Genomic DNA, 19,046 nt, shown 5'->3' with positions numbered 1-19,046 from the left:
ATATGTATATATATATAGCCGCGAAACCAAAATGCACAAATCCACAGTGTCTGATAGGTTGTTTGTTTGTGGTGACCTGTGGGTTGAAGCAACCTAACCGTCAAACTCAAGATTCAACTAGGAACACAAGATGGGAAGTAGGTTTTAGGGGTAAGCGAAACCAAAATGCACAAATCCACAGTGTCTGATAGTAGCGTTGTTTGTGGTGACCTGTGGGTTGAAGCAACCTAACCGTCAAACTCAAGATTCAACTAGGAACACAAGATGGGAAGTAGGTTTGTGTTAGGGGTAACTGGATGCCTGTTTACACAAAGCAGTGCGCACTATCGATCGATTGATACACCCTAGACGCAGGACATCAAATTGACCGATATTTGGCATTCCATACACGCCGGCTGTACAGCAGAAGTGTGATTGCTGCACACTGTCGCACAGCTACATCCCGTTGGTGCAGATCGCCAGTATGACATCGCGGTCACTAAGTTTGTAACTTAAATTTGGCCAGCTTCTGATCAGAATAACTGGCCTAAATAATCATCCATTCCCGTGGGGGACCGGTGCCCAGATAAGGGTTCGGATGCCTTAACCGCGCAAGGTCTTTTTGTTTCTATCGCGGATAATGATAATAAGAAAAATAATCGTTCAGCTGTAACACCCTTTCGGCGCCCAGCTACCATGCCACCCGAAGGAAGCACGAGGACCGGGATACTGCTAGGTTTTCCCAGTCTAGAAAGGGGAAGTCGAGAGGCTGAGGTCAGGACCTTCTGGTTAGTAAATTCGGAGTTTAACCATTTAGTCATTTCGCCCCCATTGGAAATGATGGGGAGGGTCAGTAGTTATCCAGGCAGGAGAGTAGCTATCCATTAGTAAGCAGATTAACTAAACAACTCTACAGCTTGTCAAAATAGGTTTTGTGTCCTATTCCTATTTCCAAGTTGTTCGACCCAGTTAGTAGGCACATTGTCATTACCAACAGCAGCTGCAAACCCTCGTAATTGTTGTACAGCCTCTAGAATTTTGATCGCCGATAATCTAAAGAGATAGAGGTGGATTGCTACGCAACGGAGGCAATAGCTAGTACACTTGATGGGTGAATCCGGGAGTAATACAGAAGTTTTACAACAGGGAGGGGAAGCTATGAATTAAAAGCAACAGCCTCGATGCATTCCCGCCACTGAGCGCGCAACTAGACCATGCCTACAAAAGTCTCTGACCTTTGGTATGTCCAGTCTCGTGGTCCCTATCCAGGGAGACGGCAATCACCAGTACAGCTAAGTTTGATAGTAACGGCTTTCATACTTCGTTGCTAAGTCAGTGCTTGGCATCTACTTACTAGTTTCCACCCTTCGCGTGGTTGCGTAAAAAAGGCTCCCGAGGAAGCCAGTCAACCACCATACGAGGGAGAGAGAATATGGGCAGAACCGACACAAACTACGGAATGTGAGCAGCAAAAAAAGCTTCTGACCCGGTCGCGGATTGTAAATTCGACTAGTGGCAGATAAGCTGACTCATCACGAAGAGAATGGACCTTACCGTGGTGTGACGGTTTGCGCACCTCAGCGACCCATTGAGCCATACTGTGGGGTGTCCCCGCGACACCCACAAGGCGTCTCATACCAGGTTGGTCAACGGTTAGAGATCTGACGAACACAGTCTCCTGGTCCTCCAGGTTGGGGGTTGGAACATGTGATGACTTGTTCCGCAGAAACAGTAATGCATTTCCATTTCCCGCCAACTACCGCTGACTTGCTGTTAGGCTTTTGAGTCAAAGGCTTTAGTTGACGACCCTAGTCATACTCCTGTCTAGATGTGGGCGCCCTGACAGTATCCCTGCCCACGTACAACCATGATGCTTACGTCTAACAATTAACTCATGCTACACCGGCCGTCACCTGGTGCCATCAGCCGGGTTGACTTACTCGCTCTATGGAGCAGGGCGGGGAAGCGAAAACAGGCTACTGCTGACGCCTCCCTTCTTTCTCCTTCACATACTTCTTCCACCTCTCCCTACCCCATTAATAACCCTCATCTGTTAGGCCCAGCACTTAGGACTGATGATTCAGTTCGTCTTGCATCGGTTTTGCGTGCAGCATCTGCTCGTCACATGGCGCCAACATCCTCAGGTTTTTCCAGATCGATCTTCACGCATTCTGAAGCAAGCAGGACAACAAGCTGTTCCTACTCTCACACTGGACTCGCTTGGCATTGATGTGGGCCGTGTCTCAGAAACAAGATTCAAGATGCAAGCAGTGACCGACCGGTGGCTGCCGGGGATATGATTGCAGAAGTGGGCAGGCTTAACGTATCTGAGACTCAGTTAGGAGGTCGACATGGACTGGACTCGGTACGTACGGACAACGACGAACAATTGCTCTAGCTGTGCGCTGATCGCAGGCTGTTTTCACGCAGTACTAACCTTTGAAATAGCCAAAGTCGTCTGGCCACATGGTGTCCTCCAGGGGCATGCCGGCCAAACGCTCAAATTGACCATATCGGTTAACGATGGCGTGGGTCAATAACTGACTGCCAGTCGTTTTGGAACATATTTGTGGATTCCGACGACGCGCTCGTCCGGAGTCGCTTCTCCCTACGTTTTCCAGCGCCGCGTGAGATGTGGACAAATCGCTTGGCAACTGAAAGACTGGCAGATCCGGATTTTAGACGAACTTACCAGAATCGTCCCCAAGAGTCTCCTCCAAAGACTCCACCATCACATGCGAACTCATACAGGGACGAGATTGCCACCTCTTTGCAGTGCCTGTGGCACGACACAACCAGGTTCATTCAAGCAGTGGATATCAGACCGAAAAGTGCACTGCTTGTCTCGCAGAAATATCCCAGCCCGCCCAGAGCATAACTTGTTGCGACGAATTGTCAGATGTCAGGTGAAGAAGAGCGTGCAAGCCGACCTTGAAGTGTGGTGCGCACAGAGCGCCACGGAAATGAGGGGTCCAGAAGTTCGGTAATACCCGAAGATTATTTCAGATGTTCCGTGGGACCGATCCCCGGAAACCAACTGTGAACGAAACCATCAACAATCGGAAGGGAGTGACCATCGCAAATGAAGAACGCCCCAATCGTTGGGCCGAATACTCAGAACAATTGTCATGCCCACCAGCTGGCACCCATCTGGAGCCCACAGATAAAGTAGAGCACTGTATGGTGAGCGTGGGACCACCTACAGCCGCGAAGGTTTATGATTGCATATGTTCTCTCACGGGCCACCGAGCCTCTGGACAAGGTGCCCTTCCACACGCATTGTTTGAAGATGAAGTCCTCAGTCAGCGCTTGCAGTTGAGAAAAGGAGTCTGTCCCTGAAAACTGAGGAGGGTCGGTGATAGTGCCCATTTTCAAAAACGCGCACGTAGTGAGTGTGGTGACCAACAGGGGAATCAGCTTGATCCCGGTCACAACGAAACTTGGCGTCAATTATGCTTCACTGTCATACGGTGGCTAGTGAGGTACTGACTCGAGAGCAGCAAGCGGGATTCCGGTCTGGTAGAAGTTGCGTTGACCAAATCGTCACACTTCGTCAGGTGCCAGAACAACACCATACATATAAGCGACCCAAGATTCTAGTATTCCTGGATTTCCAAGGCGCATTCGACTCGGTTGACCGGTCTGTTCTTCTTGACAGGCTTGCCCACAAATAGTGACCCAGAGGTTCGTGAACATAATAAGCTCCTTGTATACCCAGACTTTCGGAAGTGTGACATACATACATACGTACATAAAGTGGTGTCCGTCAGCTGCGTATTCCGAAACACCGTTTGCCGAAGAGAAAGCTGTTTCCATACCTAATTCGGAGTGGCTGAAGCAGAGAGGTGGCCAACAGTTGACATGGCAGAGGGTTATGAAGGAGATCACGAAACGCTTGGGTGCTGTCGGTGATGTTTGCCTCCAGGATGGAGTCCACGTGATCCCCATTGCACCTGGTTGGAGACGCTGCAAGACATGGCTGCCAACCGATGTCAGTGGCTATCATGTTGTCAGTTTCCATCCAGATCTCCTGAATGAGTGTTTGGAGATATAGCTACCTCGGAATAAATGTAATAAGCTAGCACTGCGTCCATTCTTTTATTCACAATAAGGCTTTCGAATAAACCATGGTTGCACGGTAGGGAAGCATCCGTATTGAACACTGATGTCATGCTGTCGATGATGATGATGACGATGAGATAGGCTGACGTCACGCTTAAGCAGCGTGGTGGTGGTTAACGAAACACTCCTACGGCTCCCCCGCTCCAGATGGAAATATCGAATTTGGCTAGACTACTACTATTCGGGTAGGCACACGGTCATGTATTTAGTGGAATGAAATTGTTGTTAAAGGGGTTACGTGTCCGACCAGCTTGGCGGTCAAATTTTCAGCGACAAAACGAAGTTGACAGACTGTAGCAGCTAGGGAAGGAATGTGAAGTTTTTAGTATCGGAATGAGACAAAACTCAGGAACGAGGTAAACTTTACTTTCCGTGTCAGAAGTACTTGTTATCGACCCACTGAAGTGAGAGTAAACTCAGTTGTGCGCACTAACAGAAGACAATCTGAGATGAGATTACGACGGATTCGTACTGCCACGGTTGACGATACGTTCGTTATATCCAGCCAGCAGCGCGCATCGAAGGAACAGTAGCCCAGTAAAGTCCGCGCTTAGTGTGTTATTCATCGGAAAGCACATCGGACAAAGGCTGGCTACTACTTCAGTCAGAGAACATCGTAAACAAGTGATTCATTCGGGAGTTGGTTTACAAACGAATGTTCTAGCTCATTAAGCTATTCGCTGAATCTCGAGTATACCAATATGATACAGACTCAACGATGTGAAAGATAGGTGACAAGATGGTGACAAAACGGTTGATAACTCACTGTAATTCTCGCTCTTGAGTATTTCTGGTGCTATGTAGTTTGGTGTGCCACAGAATGTGGAGGTCATCACATCACCAATTATCCCTTCCTGAAAAAAAAGAAAGTAGGAACGCTGAGTAATCCATCTTGAAAGAAGACTTTCGTAATGGTTCGATATCAAGCGGCGGACAGTTCACGCTGCTGTCTGTCACATGCGAGAGCTCTCACTGCTCGCCACATTAAAATCCACGAGAACTGGTTTGACGAATACATCCTAGAGCAGACCATTGAAGGTGACCCTAGTTCAACATTGTGAATTACTCTTTCTGTTTGCACTTTAATGAAACGTTGAAACTGAGATTTACCTCTACCCATGATTTGACGCAGATTTCATTGAAATGAAAAACTCGTGTACCAAAAGAGGTTGCTGGCAATCATGATGGCGATGTTTCAACTGTCAGCTACATAGCCATGACGGCCAACCACGAAATTACTTCCGGTAATGGAGAACAACTTTGCTGAAATACAGAGGTTTCTGTGCTTTTTGAAAAGACTGATTGAAGATTTTGTACTCTAAAGTACACAATGACCACTTGTCAAGCAGTTAAATTATGCAGTGGCATCCGTTTGCAGCGCGAAGAATCGGGATAAACCTTAAATACAACCGAGTACACCCTTTCAGGTAGTAGTCCACACTCACCAAGTGATTAGAGTCCTCCCTTAAGGCATCGATGCCACTGGTCGTAATATGATGCAACTCTCATTTTAGGGAACGTCTTAGGAGCTCTTGACCATTTAATGAGAAATTGAAGTGACCGAGCCGAGTTCGACAGAAGGCGGAGCGTCGGAAAAGGAGTCATTTTTCAAGAGTTGCGCAGATCATAGTTTGGCCGAGTATTTTGTGACATCTCTTGGCACATTTCTCACAAGATAACTGACGTCCTGACAGGGATTTCGGCGGGTGCCAAAAACAAACTAAAGATTTCCGGCGTGTGCACTAAGCTTCCTGCTTCACATCGTACGTTGGGCGTCTTTGGAACATCTTACCTTCTCATTGGGACATCTCTAGTTTCCCATCAAGACTCTGCGTGAACAACGCTGAATGCGTGAGAATGCGAAGCACGCCGAACTGACTATCATCGAGCAATGGCAATTCAGATACTTGAGCTTCTGATATGCATTCATTAGTAGACAACCGGCGCTCGATCAGGTAGACAGAGCAACATTGCCCAGCCCTCGGGTCGTTCGTTTGCTGTTCTAACATTCTGACTACCTATTTATTCTTGCAGGGTAGAAAACTAAAAGAATTATTCACTTTTTCTCCAGAGATTTTAAGGAGAAATTCAGCACCTCACGTCGCTGTGTCCTTAAGAAGTATGCTTGTCAGCAGGCAGCTACTTCAGTCACGCTAGTTTGAGTAACGGTGGGTCCAACGTGAAGCTGTTTGGCCTGCGAGGCTTGCGATTGCTTCAAAATCAACCAATCAGGTCTCGACGTCTCCGCCAGCGAATAACACCAATATAGCATTAAGCCAACCAATCGAACATAAACTTATTCACGGACACACTGGCTCTTCCACGCGATCGTTTATATATCGACGCAACCCATATTCGCCTAGCACGTTCGCTAAATAATCCTACCCTTTGGGAGAGAGAATGGGGGCGATGTCTTTGTGCCTATTTGCGGTTCCCAGAGGTCGAGCATTCTTGTTCACTGCTTGCAGAAAAGGTTTCCCGTTTCGGTCAGTTGTTGTGCTTTTTCATTACCATCCTTCTCACACAACAGTGTCGTGTTCAGTGGCTTGCTGTTATTTCGCGTCTCCGAAGTTCACTCTCCCAAGAACTCGTTGCTTCCTGGTCTGCTGGATCGCCATTCGGAGACAATGGTCTGATAGACGTTGATTTCTATTTAATTCTTGAAGCGTCACCGCAAGCTTTATTTCCCACATACTGACATGATCTCGAAATCCGGCAACGACCAAACACAACTAAACGAGATCACAATGGTTTGGGCATTTGCTTCGCGACAATGATGAAAATGTCGAAACAACCCTTGCTCCCTACGCCACGTCATGGAGGAAAGGTGAAAAGGAACAAACTGATTTCTCCGTGGTCCATGGATTCGGTCACTACAACCAATGCTGAATCACAATTTGTGCAGATCTCACAGGCGATCACTGCCCCATGGACTGTGTGCGCCATATATTCCTGAGGCCACCAAATCCCTTCCAATGAGGTACTCGTTTTAAACACAGATAAAAAATAGGATAACTTCTGTATACTTACATCACCACACAACGTGGATGGAGGAAGTGGAAGGACTCGCTGAAATATATGGGTGGTATCTCATAAGAACAAAGTCAAGGTTCACCAGCAATGCGAGAAAAGAACACGGACGGAGCTGTTCACAAAAAACGAATTCTTCGAAGATTTCTTATAAACGAAGCTTGTCCCGTCAGGGCGCCCGTTTGCAACCATGGAACAGCATAAAATCTGCATCCGACGGAACCATCCAGACAACCAACAGAACCGACCCTCTCCAAGATATCAACTGAAAATTCCCCATAAAAATTTCAGCCACCAGCGATGCTCATGCATCAATACTCTGATGATAAGTGTTTTCAGATGTCGTCTAAAACATACGGAAGCCGAAACCTATGAAGAACAGCACTTAATGGGCCAAATGTAAAATTCCATCCCTTAGTTCACTGTGAATAAAAGTTAAGAAGGGCACAAGCGTCCAAGCTTCACAAACACACGACGGCTTCGTTCATCATCAGACGAAACGGGACGAATGCAAATCAGGCCGAACACCTGATGCCATAACATAGGCTGACCGACCCTCACTGGAAATGCTAATCCGGGACACCCTCGTCATGCTGGAATGTAAACAAACAAGACATCAGTTACAGCCGAAGGTGCTTAGACAATATGCACTTGCATGCAACAAGCTCCATCTGGTGTATTATCTGGATGCAACTCTATAGGATAGAATGTACAAGGTGAATACAAGTCCATTTTGTTAGCACGAAGACAGATTGTAGTTGTTCTGTCATAGTAAATGATCGCCTAATCGAAGCACTGAAATAAAGGTTGAAAAGCACTCAGACAAGACTAAACCGAACTATCCCCAGAGGCCCTTCAAGCTAGCTGCGAAGTAAATGAATAACCTGATGGACACTGGCTTCAGACTGAGAGATGTAAAACTGTCGGCTTGTTGGAAGATAGTGGGTCTGAAGAACAAAAACGGCTCAGATGTATGCCTCTTTACGGAAAAACACCGTGTTAATATCACTTCTGACACCCGAGAAATCGTCATCCTCTGTAAATATCATATAGACGGCTAACACAGACTAGCGTCCAATTTGAAGCTGATGACCTCCACAAATACCATTGCCAAGTTTGACAGGGGTTTCGCGCATTCATTCTCACCATTCGATGATGTCGCGTTGGAACAGCACATTATAGCAGCATTTGATCAGTGAACTGGGCTAACAAGGGTCGTATCAAGACTGTTGAAGATTCTAAGGAAGTTAGTTGTAGTTTACCGTTCAACATTAGGACAATTGGTAATTGATCAGATAGTTGTTGATCTGTTCGCCAAGCTTGGAAATTGAATTGCAAGCGTTTCGTCACCATCACTCTAGGTGGCGGCGATTCTAGAACATTGAAGTGACAGTGAAATACCTGTGTGACCGCGAAAGAAAACCACCCTTCGTGAATACTCAAGTAACGAGGACTTTAACACGTAGGGACCAGGACGAAGTGGCAAAAATGACAGGCCCAGAAAAGTGAACAAAGAGAAATCCGTAGGATGAGTTAATGTTGCCGCTCCGGTGACAGAAGTTACAGAGTGAGAGTGAAATCCCGTGGACAGCAGAACGAATTATCATGCAGTTGATATTCTCATTTTGCACAGTGAATGAAAGGCAGGCGGCTCAGCATATGGGTTCGGGGTAGCGAACTTTACAGGGGACCCAAAAGTTGGAAAATCTCTGAATGATTGCACGGGCAGATAAGGAAGTGATGGAATGACTTGCACACAACTAGGTCATGCAGATGAGAATAATGTGCCACTGGGAGAAGGGGCCTTTTGCTGACAGAACTTTTCCGTTGGAATTAGCTTGCCTGGGTTGTACACCTTCAAACCTTCTCCTTAACTAATTAAACGGATGTTGAATGCCGTGTTCGACTGCATCTAGCGGTAGTAAAACGGATCACTTAGGTTTCCCATTGAGCTGTTTCAACAATCCACTCATTTTAGGAAGCTGACGAAGGAAGCCTATTGAAACACAAGAAAACATGATGACTCAACGCAGTTTTTCATCGATGTTAGGCTAGCTCGAGACCGGTTACTGTTATTTGGAATGGAGTTGAAAATCGGCACACATCGAACGATGGATGGCGCTACATTAGACATAAATGAGTTGCTCTCGCCGACGTCTTTGCCCCTCAAAATTCATGTGAAGTATGCAATACTTGGATTTGGATATAAAAATTAGTTTGCGGTAGTTCTGTGTTTATAAAGTGGTACAAGTAACAAATCTCTTCTCTGGGTAGGTAAGCAAACAATAAATTATCACAAAACATTGCCTCAAGTTGACCTACCGTTGGTACAAAACTGAGGCAGGCATTAGCCGCACCACATGTAAGATGCACGAGGGTAGGTAGGTAAGCAAACAATAAATTATCACAAAACACTGCCTCACGTTGACCTACCGTTGGTACAAAACTAAGGCAGGCGTTAGTCCCACCACATGTAAGATGCACGCATGCAAACAGAACCTACCTTGCACATTCCATAGTCGGTCAGTTTGATGTGACCCTCACTATCCATAAGCACGTTGTCCAACTTCAAGTCTCGGTAAATGATCCCTCGTTCATGCAAGAAGTTCAACGCCAAACATATCTCAGCAGCATAGAACCGTGCGTAGTCCTCTGGGAGTCGCAGACTCCGCTGCATGTAGAACATCAGATCACCGCCATTGACAAATTCAATCACGAAGAATAATCTGGAAAGGAACAGTCGAAAATCGTTCAGTTGTAGGAACTTTTTGTTGCATACCCGCCATGCAATCCAAAGAATGCACAAGGCCGAGATACTGTCAGGAGTCGCAACTGTAGACACAAGCAACCGAAACACCAAGGTGGATTTCGAGCCATGCAACCTAACAAACGAGTTAATCTGAACAGAGACCGGTTAAACGTGTGCAAAACAACTCGCATGGGTAAGGGCATCGTCACGTTTATGGATTCTGACCAATCAATGAGGACGGATGATGACAACGGTAAAAATGATCACGCTGTTTCAGAAGAAAAAAGTGAGACCATGCGTACTTTTAACTTGGTATAAGTAATAGCTTGGTACGGCTATCCCATTGAATATCTACACATATGACGACCTACCGATCAAGGCCTTCAACGCACAGGATGCAAACAATCACTGGAGTGCGTGGGGCTAAAATAATGCTGGGCTAATCTAGAAAAAGCGACGAAGAGTCCTAGGAGTAGATGATAGTCATGAACGGTGCAAAAGCCTGACCACGACCTCTCAGCAAATTGTTTTGATGTCACGGTCAGTCATGCCATGCAACCAGTGCAAGATACGGGGAGACGCATTTCTTACTTACTCTACTTCAACTATGTCTTGCGTGAGGATACGTTGGCCTTTTGGGTGTCTCGAGTTGCAGCTACCTATTTATGGTAGTATAAAGAGGAAAAGGACTTGATTTTCGCCCTTTTGCTGAGGAAATGAAGAGACTAGCCGATAAGGACGCTGAAAAAAACTATGCTGAACTAGCGACACGTTTCAACACATGTTTGGTGGTGGCCCATGGAAAAGTGAAAACCGGTGGCTCATCGGTTTAATAAGCCACGTGGTTACAAGGTTTTCAATCAAGAGATCTAATGGCACATAACTAGAATCTGGTCATGGTAGATTCTGTGCTAATCGTTTCTGGTTAGCGTAGAGCGGTAAAAAAAAAGTTGGCAAACGCTACACTTTTAAGGGCAAAATCAGAGTTCATAGCCACATGTAGTGAACTCTGGAAATAGCAAAAGCCGTGCTTCTCTTCCATGTACAGTGTCCAACAAGCATGAAAGCTAAGTTGGAAAACGACGCGTTTTCAAATACAAAAGATGCCCACAAACATCTCAACGGGCTATAAGCTTGCCATCAGTACTGTTTACCACATCTACACCGCCAGACATATTTCATGGAGGGTTGCATCACAGTCCAGTAGTAAAATCCATACGTGTCCTGCAGTCCACTGAGAGCAAGGGGTCCGAAACACTTAGAAACAAGAGTGGACTCAAATTAGCGAACAGAGACCGGTTAAACGTGTGCAAAACAACTCGCATGGGTAAGGGCATCGTCACGTTTATGGATTCTGACCAATCAATGAGGACGGATGATGACAACGGTAAAAATGATCACGCTGTTTCAGAAGAAAAAAGTGAGACCATGCGTACTTTTAACTTGGTATAAGTAATAGCTTGGTACGGCTATCCTATTGAATATCTACACATATGACGACCTACCGATCAAGGCCTTCAACGCACAGGATGCAAACAATCACTGGAGTGCGTGGGGCTAAAATAATGCTGGGCTAATCTAGAAAAAGCGACGAAGAGTCCTAGGAGTAGATGATAGTCATGAACGGTGCAAAAGCCTGACCACGACCTCTCAGCAAATTGTTTTGATGTCACGGTCAGTCATGCCATGCAACCAGTGCAAGATACGGGGAGACGCATTTCTTACTTACTCTACTTCAACTATGTCTTGCGTGAGGATACGTTGGCCTTTTGGGTGTCTCGAGTTGCAGCTACCTATTTATGGTAGTATAAAGAGGAAAAGGACTTGATTTTCGCCCTTTTGCTGAGGAAATGAAGAGACTAGCCGATAAGGACGCTGAAAAAAACTATGCTGAACTAGCGACACGTTTCAACACACGTTTGGTGGTGGCCCATGGAAAAGTGAAAACCGGTGGCTCATCGGTTTAATAAGCCACGTGGTTACAAGGTTTTCAAACAAGAGATCTAATGGCACATAACTAGAATCTGGTCATGGTAGATTCTGTGCTAATCGTTTCTGGTTAGCGTAGAGCGGTAAAAAAAAAGTTGGCAAACGCTACACTTCTAAGGGCAAAATCAGAGTTCATAGCCACATGTAGTGAACTCTGGAAATAGCAAAAGCCGTGCTTCTCTTCCATGTACAGTGTCCAACAAGCATGAAAGCTAAGTTGGAAAACGACGCGTTTTCAAATACAAAAGATGCCCACAAACATCTCAACGGGCTATAAGCTTGCCATCAGTACTGTTTACCACATCTACACCGCCAGACATATTTCATGGAGGGTTGCATCACAGTCCAGTAGTAAAATCCATACGTGTCCTGCAGTCCACTGAGAGCAAGGGGTCCGAAACACTTAGAAACAAGAGTGGACTCAAATTAGCGACGATAACAATAATAGTAATAATAATAAGCGTTCAGCTGTAACAGCCTTCCAGTGCACAGCTGACACGCCACTCGAAGGAAGCACGAGGAATGAGATACTGCAAGGTTGCCCAAGCCTAGATCGGAAAAGTCGAGATTGGTTTGGGTTCACGGACCATCCGGTAAGTTCGCGCTTTAACTACTGAGCTACTTCGAGCTCTGGGCTCACATTGAGAGCCGTCACATTGCAGCAGAGCAACATAGGCCGAAAACCCCGAAAATCGCTGTTCGTCAAACTAAAAGTAACCAAGGATACACGAAACGAAAAGCTCGTGGTTGCGGATGAACGCTAGCGAGTAACTTACCGACTGTCCGTTTGGAAACAAGAATGAAGCCCCACAAGGAACGGGTGGTTGGTTGCACATTCAAAAACATGCTTCTCGGTTTGGACCCATTCAATATCCTGGAAGGAAAAAAGTGGAATGTCGCACTTTTCTCTTCGACCAGGATTCCGTGATACAGAGGGGGGGGGGCAAACACAAACTGATGTGCGAAACCAAACCGTAGATTTAGTGCCAACGGTGATAATGACGGCGAAGAATCTCTTTTTCATGATATTTTTCGACTACAAGTACTGCACAAAAGCCGCTCCATGCTTCCAATGGTAGGAGATGCAAGATATTGTAGTGCATTTTATTGAAGGAAAATAATCACAAGGTTTGTGAAAACTCTTCTACAGCCCACAACCGATTTCGCCCTTGTTGGAGTTCATTAGGTAGGCGCAGTCATCGAGTTTCAGTCAACCTTATGTTCTACTCGAATCCAAATTATGTGAAATTCGCGAAATACACCCATTTGAACGAAATCCTGAGCTGGATGACACCTGAACCACTCCGTTGTCGAAAGAAACAGTAGAGAGTAAAAAAACTAGCTTCAACCAACTATAACTGATGAAGTCCTTCAAAACGCACTTCGCATGATAAGGAAAACTTACCTCCTCGTCAGAAATGGTCTCTTTCTTGATAACTTTCATAGCGTATATACGGTTTGTGGGGATGTGTTCCACTTGGAATACTTTGGCATAACTTCCTCGGCCGATAACCTTCAACATTTTAAAGTCTTGCAATCCAACCTGACCCACAGTGGCCGGTGTGGAAATGACGGACATTTCAGCCAACCGATCTTCGCGTATTGGAATCATTCGACTCGAGTAGTCACTAGGAGGCTCCTCCACGTGGTTGCGCGGTTTTCGCTGGAGAAAGAGGAAAGTAACAATGGAACAATGAGAGGCCAACGACGGGGATATTTTGCGTATAAAAGCCTTAGTGGCTAAGCAACCGGTAAGAAACGGAACGAATAAGCGTACAGGCCGGTGTTAAAAAGCCTATTCTTAAAAGTTAAACAGGTGAGGTTAAATGCCAATTTTACCAAGCTGTTTGTGTTAACTGCCCATCATTGTTGAAGTTAGACAGCCTAGCGGAATTTCGAATCCTCTCGAAGTTTATCCAGCGTGCGTCATGCTTATATACCTTCCCCCTATGTTGCTAATTGGAACAGTACCTGCTTCACGATACTTCACAAGGTGACCTGAAGGTTACACGAGGTGTACTTGCGATTCCATTACGAAAGCAGACTACAAAGTAAAGGGGAATCATCTTTGGCCACTGATCCAGTAGTTAGTTGAGTAGCAGATCATGTGTCCATGACCAAATGATAAAATGTGAAATGAAGCAGCTCAGAACCCTGCTAACGACCTTCCCTAGGGTTGGGATTACGGGCACTATAAATCTTTCTACTCCAGGCAAGATATGGGGCTGTGTTGTTGTTTCCATCATCGATGCAGAAAAGAGAATAGTTCCACGTGATTAACCAGACTAGAGAACAGGAAGAGTCATTTTGTACCATGGCGCTGAAGATGTATAAGTGATCGAAAATCAAAGAGATATGCTATAAAGGGGAAAAGCGGCTTTTTCTTGCAATATAGCGGCAAACCATGTGTGGTGTGTGCGTAGATGCATCCTCAATTCACAGTCACAGAAAAAAAACTTTTGTCTCCAAAATCCCGAAATCCATGGCAGTTATGTTCACACAAATAAGGTGGACTTTTTAAACAAGCGACATGTTAGAGGGATAGCCGTAGATTTTAGGCCACAAGAACGCCGTATTTCTTACACGTCCTCCTGAACTCGACAGGTTAACAGTCTGGTGAGAAAAAGGAAGATGTAACAAAAGTGTTGCGTGCACACGGATCATGCCTTATAACAAACAATACATCAAGTTGAAGTTAAACGATTGCTTACAAATTAATTTGGCGTTGACGGGTGACTAGACTGAATCTCCCGTCTATAATATTATTTGACCGAATGGGCTACACCAAGGTCACCTGATGAAGGTCACCGGCTGAAACAACATTCAACGTATCGAAGTGGCTGCCTCGATAGCACATTATTCACAACGTGATGAAAAATTCGGACAGTTCACTTTCTGGTATCCATCAGGAAGGCAACGTAAGCAGCCGAAGAGCGAGTTGATTGAATTTAACTGAGCAAATGAGTGCTTGTCAACACATAACTTCAGTTTGGTGTTCAAATACGCAATGAGACTGAGGGGAATGACGAAACCAGCAGTGGATTGTAGGATTTTTAATCGATCTTATGAGGATTGTTGTGAGGTCATTTAATCCTATAGCGCTAAACAAAGAGTTCTCATCTGAGGGACAAAGTTCGCAGTTTCTATTATTTACAACGAAAATGACGTGATTCGGGCCTTCGAGATCCGGGAGATAACTTCATCGAACATAGTACTATCACAGCTAACATAACTTCCGGAGTATGTCAAATCCTCGACAACCACGACTGATTCTCCCTGAGTTGCAAGGAACATGTTCAGAGACGGCCTGTTCTGAAGCATGGCTCTGTACTTTGTAGGTGCAAGGCGTATGTCGAAAGATGGTATGATGGTGATCAGTTTATCCAGTAGCACTTGTGGTTAGTTTTGATTTAAAGGATTTGAACACCAGAGCAGGAATTGAACACTTTTAGCAGTACCTCATCGATAACGAAGTTGTACAAAAATGGATGGAGTGGACATCCTTGCCAGACACCACATTTTGCGAGAAAACCTGCATGCGAAAGTTCAAAATACGTTCTCACGCGCCAGGAAAGTGTGACTAATTAGTGTTTGTGAACCTCTGGACATCCGAAATCGGGTGAGTGAAAAAAGGTGGGGATCGACAGAATGGAACACACCCTTGAAGTCAAGAAACACCAAGACTGTGGGTCATACGTAGATGTTCTAACACCTGGCGGAGTGCGAAGTTATCCATTTAACTTCCATCCGGCCGAAATCTCTCTTGCTGTTCACGGGTCAAGGTTTCACATGCCAATTTAGGACAAAGAGACTCAGTGACGTCAGAGGGCTTGTTACGACTGCAATCATAATGATACCTCTGCGGTAACTACATACACCACAGGTTCTACTTAAAAGATGTTACTATAATCGAATGGCTATAGTTGCCCAGGATGGTCGGTTTCATCCTGATAGACATAAACAGGCTAGACAGACATTGCTCAAGGAATTCTTTATTTTTCTTGAACAGAGATGATAGGTAATTGGGAACAAGAGTAAGTGACGCTTCAGTAGGACTATACATTCGAACACTTCTGAGACTGAGGGAGGCTCTACATTCACAGTTAACATTTCAGTCAAAGTTCAATAATCCGGACTGGAAACAGCGGGTGGTCAAATGAACTGTCACGTAACAGTAAACGATCCTAACGCTTTTCTTTGCTGGATACCAGAAGACCGTTGTGATCCTTGAAGATCATGGTCACAAACATAAAAAGTGAGTGCAAGCGATGAATGCGAAAGAGTAACAGGAGAATATGGGAGAAAAGAGAGAAACTAGCACTGAAACATGAGGCGGCCTGGTGCAGCACATTCAGTTGCCTGGGAACATCATAAACGGGAGATTCAGCTGGGTTCCAGGTTAGTCTCTCGAAAAAACCAAATTAGTTTGCAAATGAGTGTATATTCGCTAATTTTGTGCAATTTGGTTTTAAGTAGAACATAAGGTTGACGGAAACCCAGGGACTGCGCCTACCTGATGAGCCCCAAGAAGGGCGAAACCGATCGCGGGCTGTCGATGGATTTTCAGCAACCTTATGAGTAGTACATTACAATAATCATTCACCCTTTCGGTGCCTAGCTGCCATGCCAACGGAAAGAGGCACGAGGGTTCGGATACTGCCCGGTTGCCGAAACCTAGAGAGGACCAATCGAGATGCTGAAGTTGGGTTCGAACCACGGTTTGCAAGCTGCCAGCTTAACCACTGGGCTAACTCGGACGCAAGTCATAGATCCTCTGGGGTGAAATGACAGGAACGGTATTAAGAACGGTCGCGACAACCTGACACTACGGCAAGATTTCAAAATTTTTCCGCAAACATCCTGTGCTTATATATTCTGCATTTATCTTTTTTTTACGGAACCGGTCACTCGCTGACTGCAAGAAGTAAGGTTATAGGGGGAAACAAGAAAGAATCCATACTTTTGTACGACGGTGAGTAACTCAGAAAGGGAGCTACAGGCTAACACATCATAACACGAAAAAGGGACAAAATTTGGGAGAAAAGAAACCGATCTAAGAAAGGAGGTAAAAAATACAAATCGGTTGACACTGTCACAATTTAGTTCACTGGTTTCCTGAGGAGCGTGCTGTGTGGATCAACTGAAAATCGACTTCCTAAGGAACTTGATGTTAGATGGACTCATCACATATATAAACACATGAGTTGCCAACATGCTTATCCAAAAAACATCTGTTTGTCTAAAACCATATCGACGAAAGTTGACGGATTAGGTCCAAAAAACATCTGTTTGTCTAAAACCATGTCGACGAAAGTTGATACTAGACTACAGCATAAGTCAAACATACATGAAGTTCCTGAGGCGTGCATACTGGTTTAGAAACTCCCTATATTATGGATCTAGGAAAAAACAAGTGAATGAGGACGATGTACTCTCTTGGGATTGATACGTACAGCCCCAATCGTAGTATTGGAAAGAACTGTTGAAATGATGACCGTGAGCGGCCATCTTGCTGACTCCGACCCAAAAAAGTTCGAAGCATTCAATGCTGTGGAGCAACAGTGAAAGAAATACATACAATAACTTACGTTATCGACGAAAGCAGGGTTCGAAATGCCAACGTAACGCACTGTAATAGACCACACACATGAAATAAATAAATTAATCACCATAATATGGGCACACCATAGTAGAAAAGCAAGTCATGGCGTTTGAATAACAGGCTATTCATACCACCTACCCTACTCCATGTCATCAAATATCACAGAAACGGATAAGCAAGGGAACTCTGTGAAACGGGATAACCTCAAAATGACATGGGGGACATCCCTTCTGGAATGCGCTTTACCATGCTCCCTAAAGTTAGTCATAATGAATATGGCGAAACATATATTGGACCAACGCAGACAGTATGAGGTGAACTGGGGATTGATCAGGTGGATGTTGATCTGTTCGTTGAACGTTTTGTCTCCAGTCGAGCAGACATCGTCGGTTCACAGTTAAATTCATCTACGCAGATAGGATCAGATCAATAGCCTCCTGACCAACTGTCAAGGAACACACTCGAATCACCCCAGCATTTCGACACACAGATATGAAATAAACGATCTTCGAGTTGCACTACGATGCCCAGGATACAATCGATGTTACTGAGGGCAGATTGTCTTGATGGGAGTCACATGCGGCACATTAGAAAGCGAAAGTATACCTGTTCACAAAATGAATGATGTGGTTACACTCTGGGCGTGCGACGATTGTTAAAGGGTAGTCGTTGTTGTGTAGCACAGGCCGAGAATGATTCATTTTGTCATCGCGTGAGCATTGAAAGACGGAGTACGGTTTCCCAAGGCCGTGATAAGAAAACACCCTGGGAGCGGATTATTTTGTTGGAAACAGGCAATCGTACGAGGGCAACTGGGAACTCAGAGTGAACATTTTACAGTGCGGAATAGCGGCAGTTCCATGCTGTGTGTGATCTTTCTTAGACAAGCTCTACCAGAACAATTTCTTTGAATGGATTAGTTAATTGCTGTCGTGTGTCCGTCATTCGCAAAGCTGCATCAACAGGTAATGTAGACTCCCATGCTTCCATACTTTCGAATGCTGTCAAAAACATGCGACCACGAAGCAAATCATTCGGAAATGAACTCTGATCCAACTTGCCCAAGTTGTCACACGGGTAAGTAAAAGCGATGATGGTAACGGTGGCGAGCACAGAGGATACTGAGATAATCAACATTGCCGAACACATTCTGCATTTGAAAAAACTCATGACCAAGCGCTTTGAAAAACGGGGTTCATCCAAAAACCGTGGTAATACAATATAAAACTAGAAGTCGGTGGCTTTACAAACTTCAGACAGCGAGGGACGTCAACAGTGTCAATGGGTGCCAGATTTTTACTCTAAATCCGAAGCAAATGCTTTGATTGAAGAATCCATCAAAAATGTGACCAGGAACCAAGGATATTTCAAGGCCGCATTCTACATACATGGCCAGTCGAATCTGCCGCGAACAGCATAAAAGAAAATAGCTCACTTTGAGAGATGACGCAATACCACCGAGCTTCAGGAAATGCGAATTTTGTGAACATAATCAATAGGCGCTCCGAGGAAAAGTAGTAACGTAATTAATGCAGTAAGAGGATGCTTCACAGGGACTCCGACCAACCAGCCTTT

The 19,046-nt window shown here is 45.2% G+C and overlaps 1 protein-coding gene across 1 annotated transcript in view; it reads right to left on the bottom strand.

The window, feature by feature from the left end:
- T265_13256 (hypothetical protein) overlaps positions 1 to 19,046 on the bottom strand; it is a gene marked incomplete at both ends in the record, with an annotated part of 41,636 nt that overhangs the window by 7,065 nt on the left and 15,525 nt on the right. The window contains 5 exons of the mRNA XM_009167957.1: positions 4,868 to 4,955; positions 9,635 to 9,857; positions 12,646 to 12,743; positions 13,275 to 13,532; positions 17,458 to 17,498. Coding sequence (XP_009166221.1) covers positions 4,868 to 4,955; positions 9,635 to 9,857; positions 12,646 to 12,743; positions 13,275 to 13,532; positions 17,458 to 17,498 — 708 coding nt within the window. The remainder of the gene's footprint in view (positions 1 to 4,867; positions 4,956 to 9,634; positions 9,858 to 12,645; positions 12,744 to 13,274; positions 13,533 to 17,457; positions 17,499 to 19,046) is intronic.

This window comes from Opisthorchis viverrini, assembly GCF_000715545.1.
Source record: "Opisthorchis viverrini unplaced genomic scaffold opera_v5_49, whole genome shotgun sequence".
Lineage (NCBI taxonomy): Eukaryota > Metazoa > Platyhelminthes > Trematoda > Opisthorchiida > Opisthorchiidae > Opisthorchis > Opisthorchis viverrini.
Note: the sequence above shows the minus strand (reverse complement) of the source record. Positions and strands in the feature narration are given on the sequence as shown.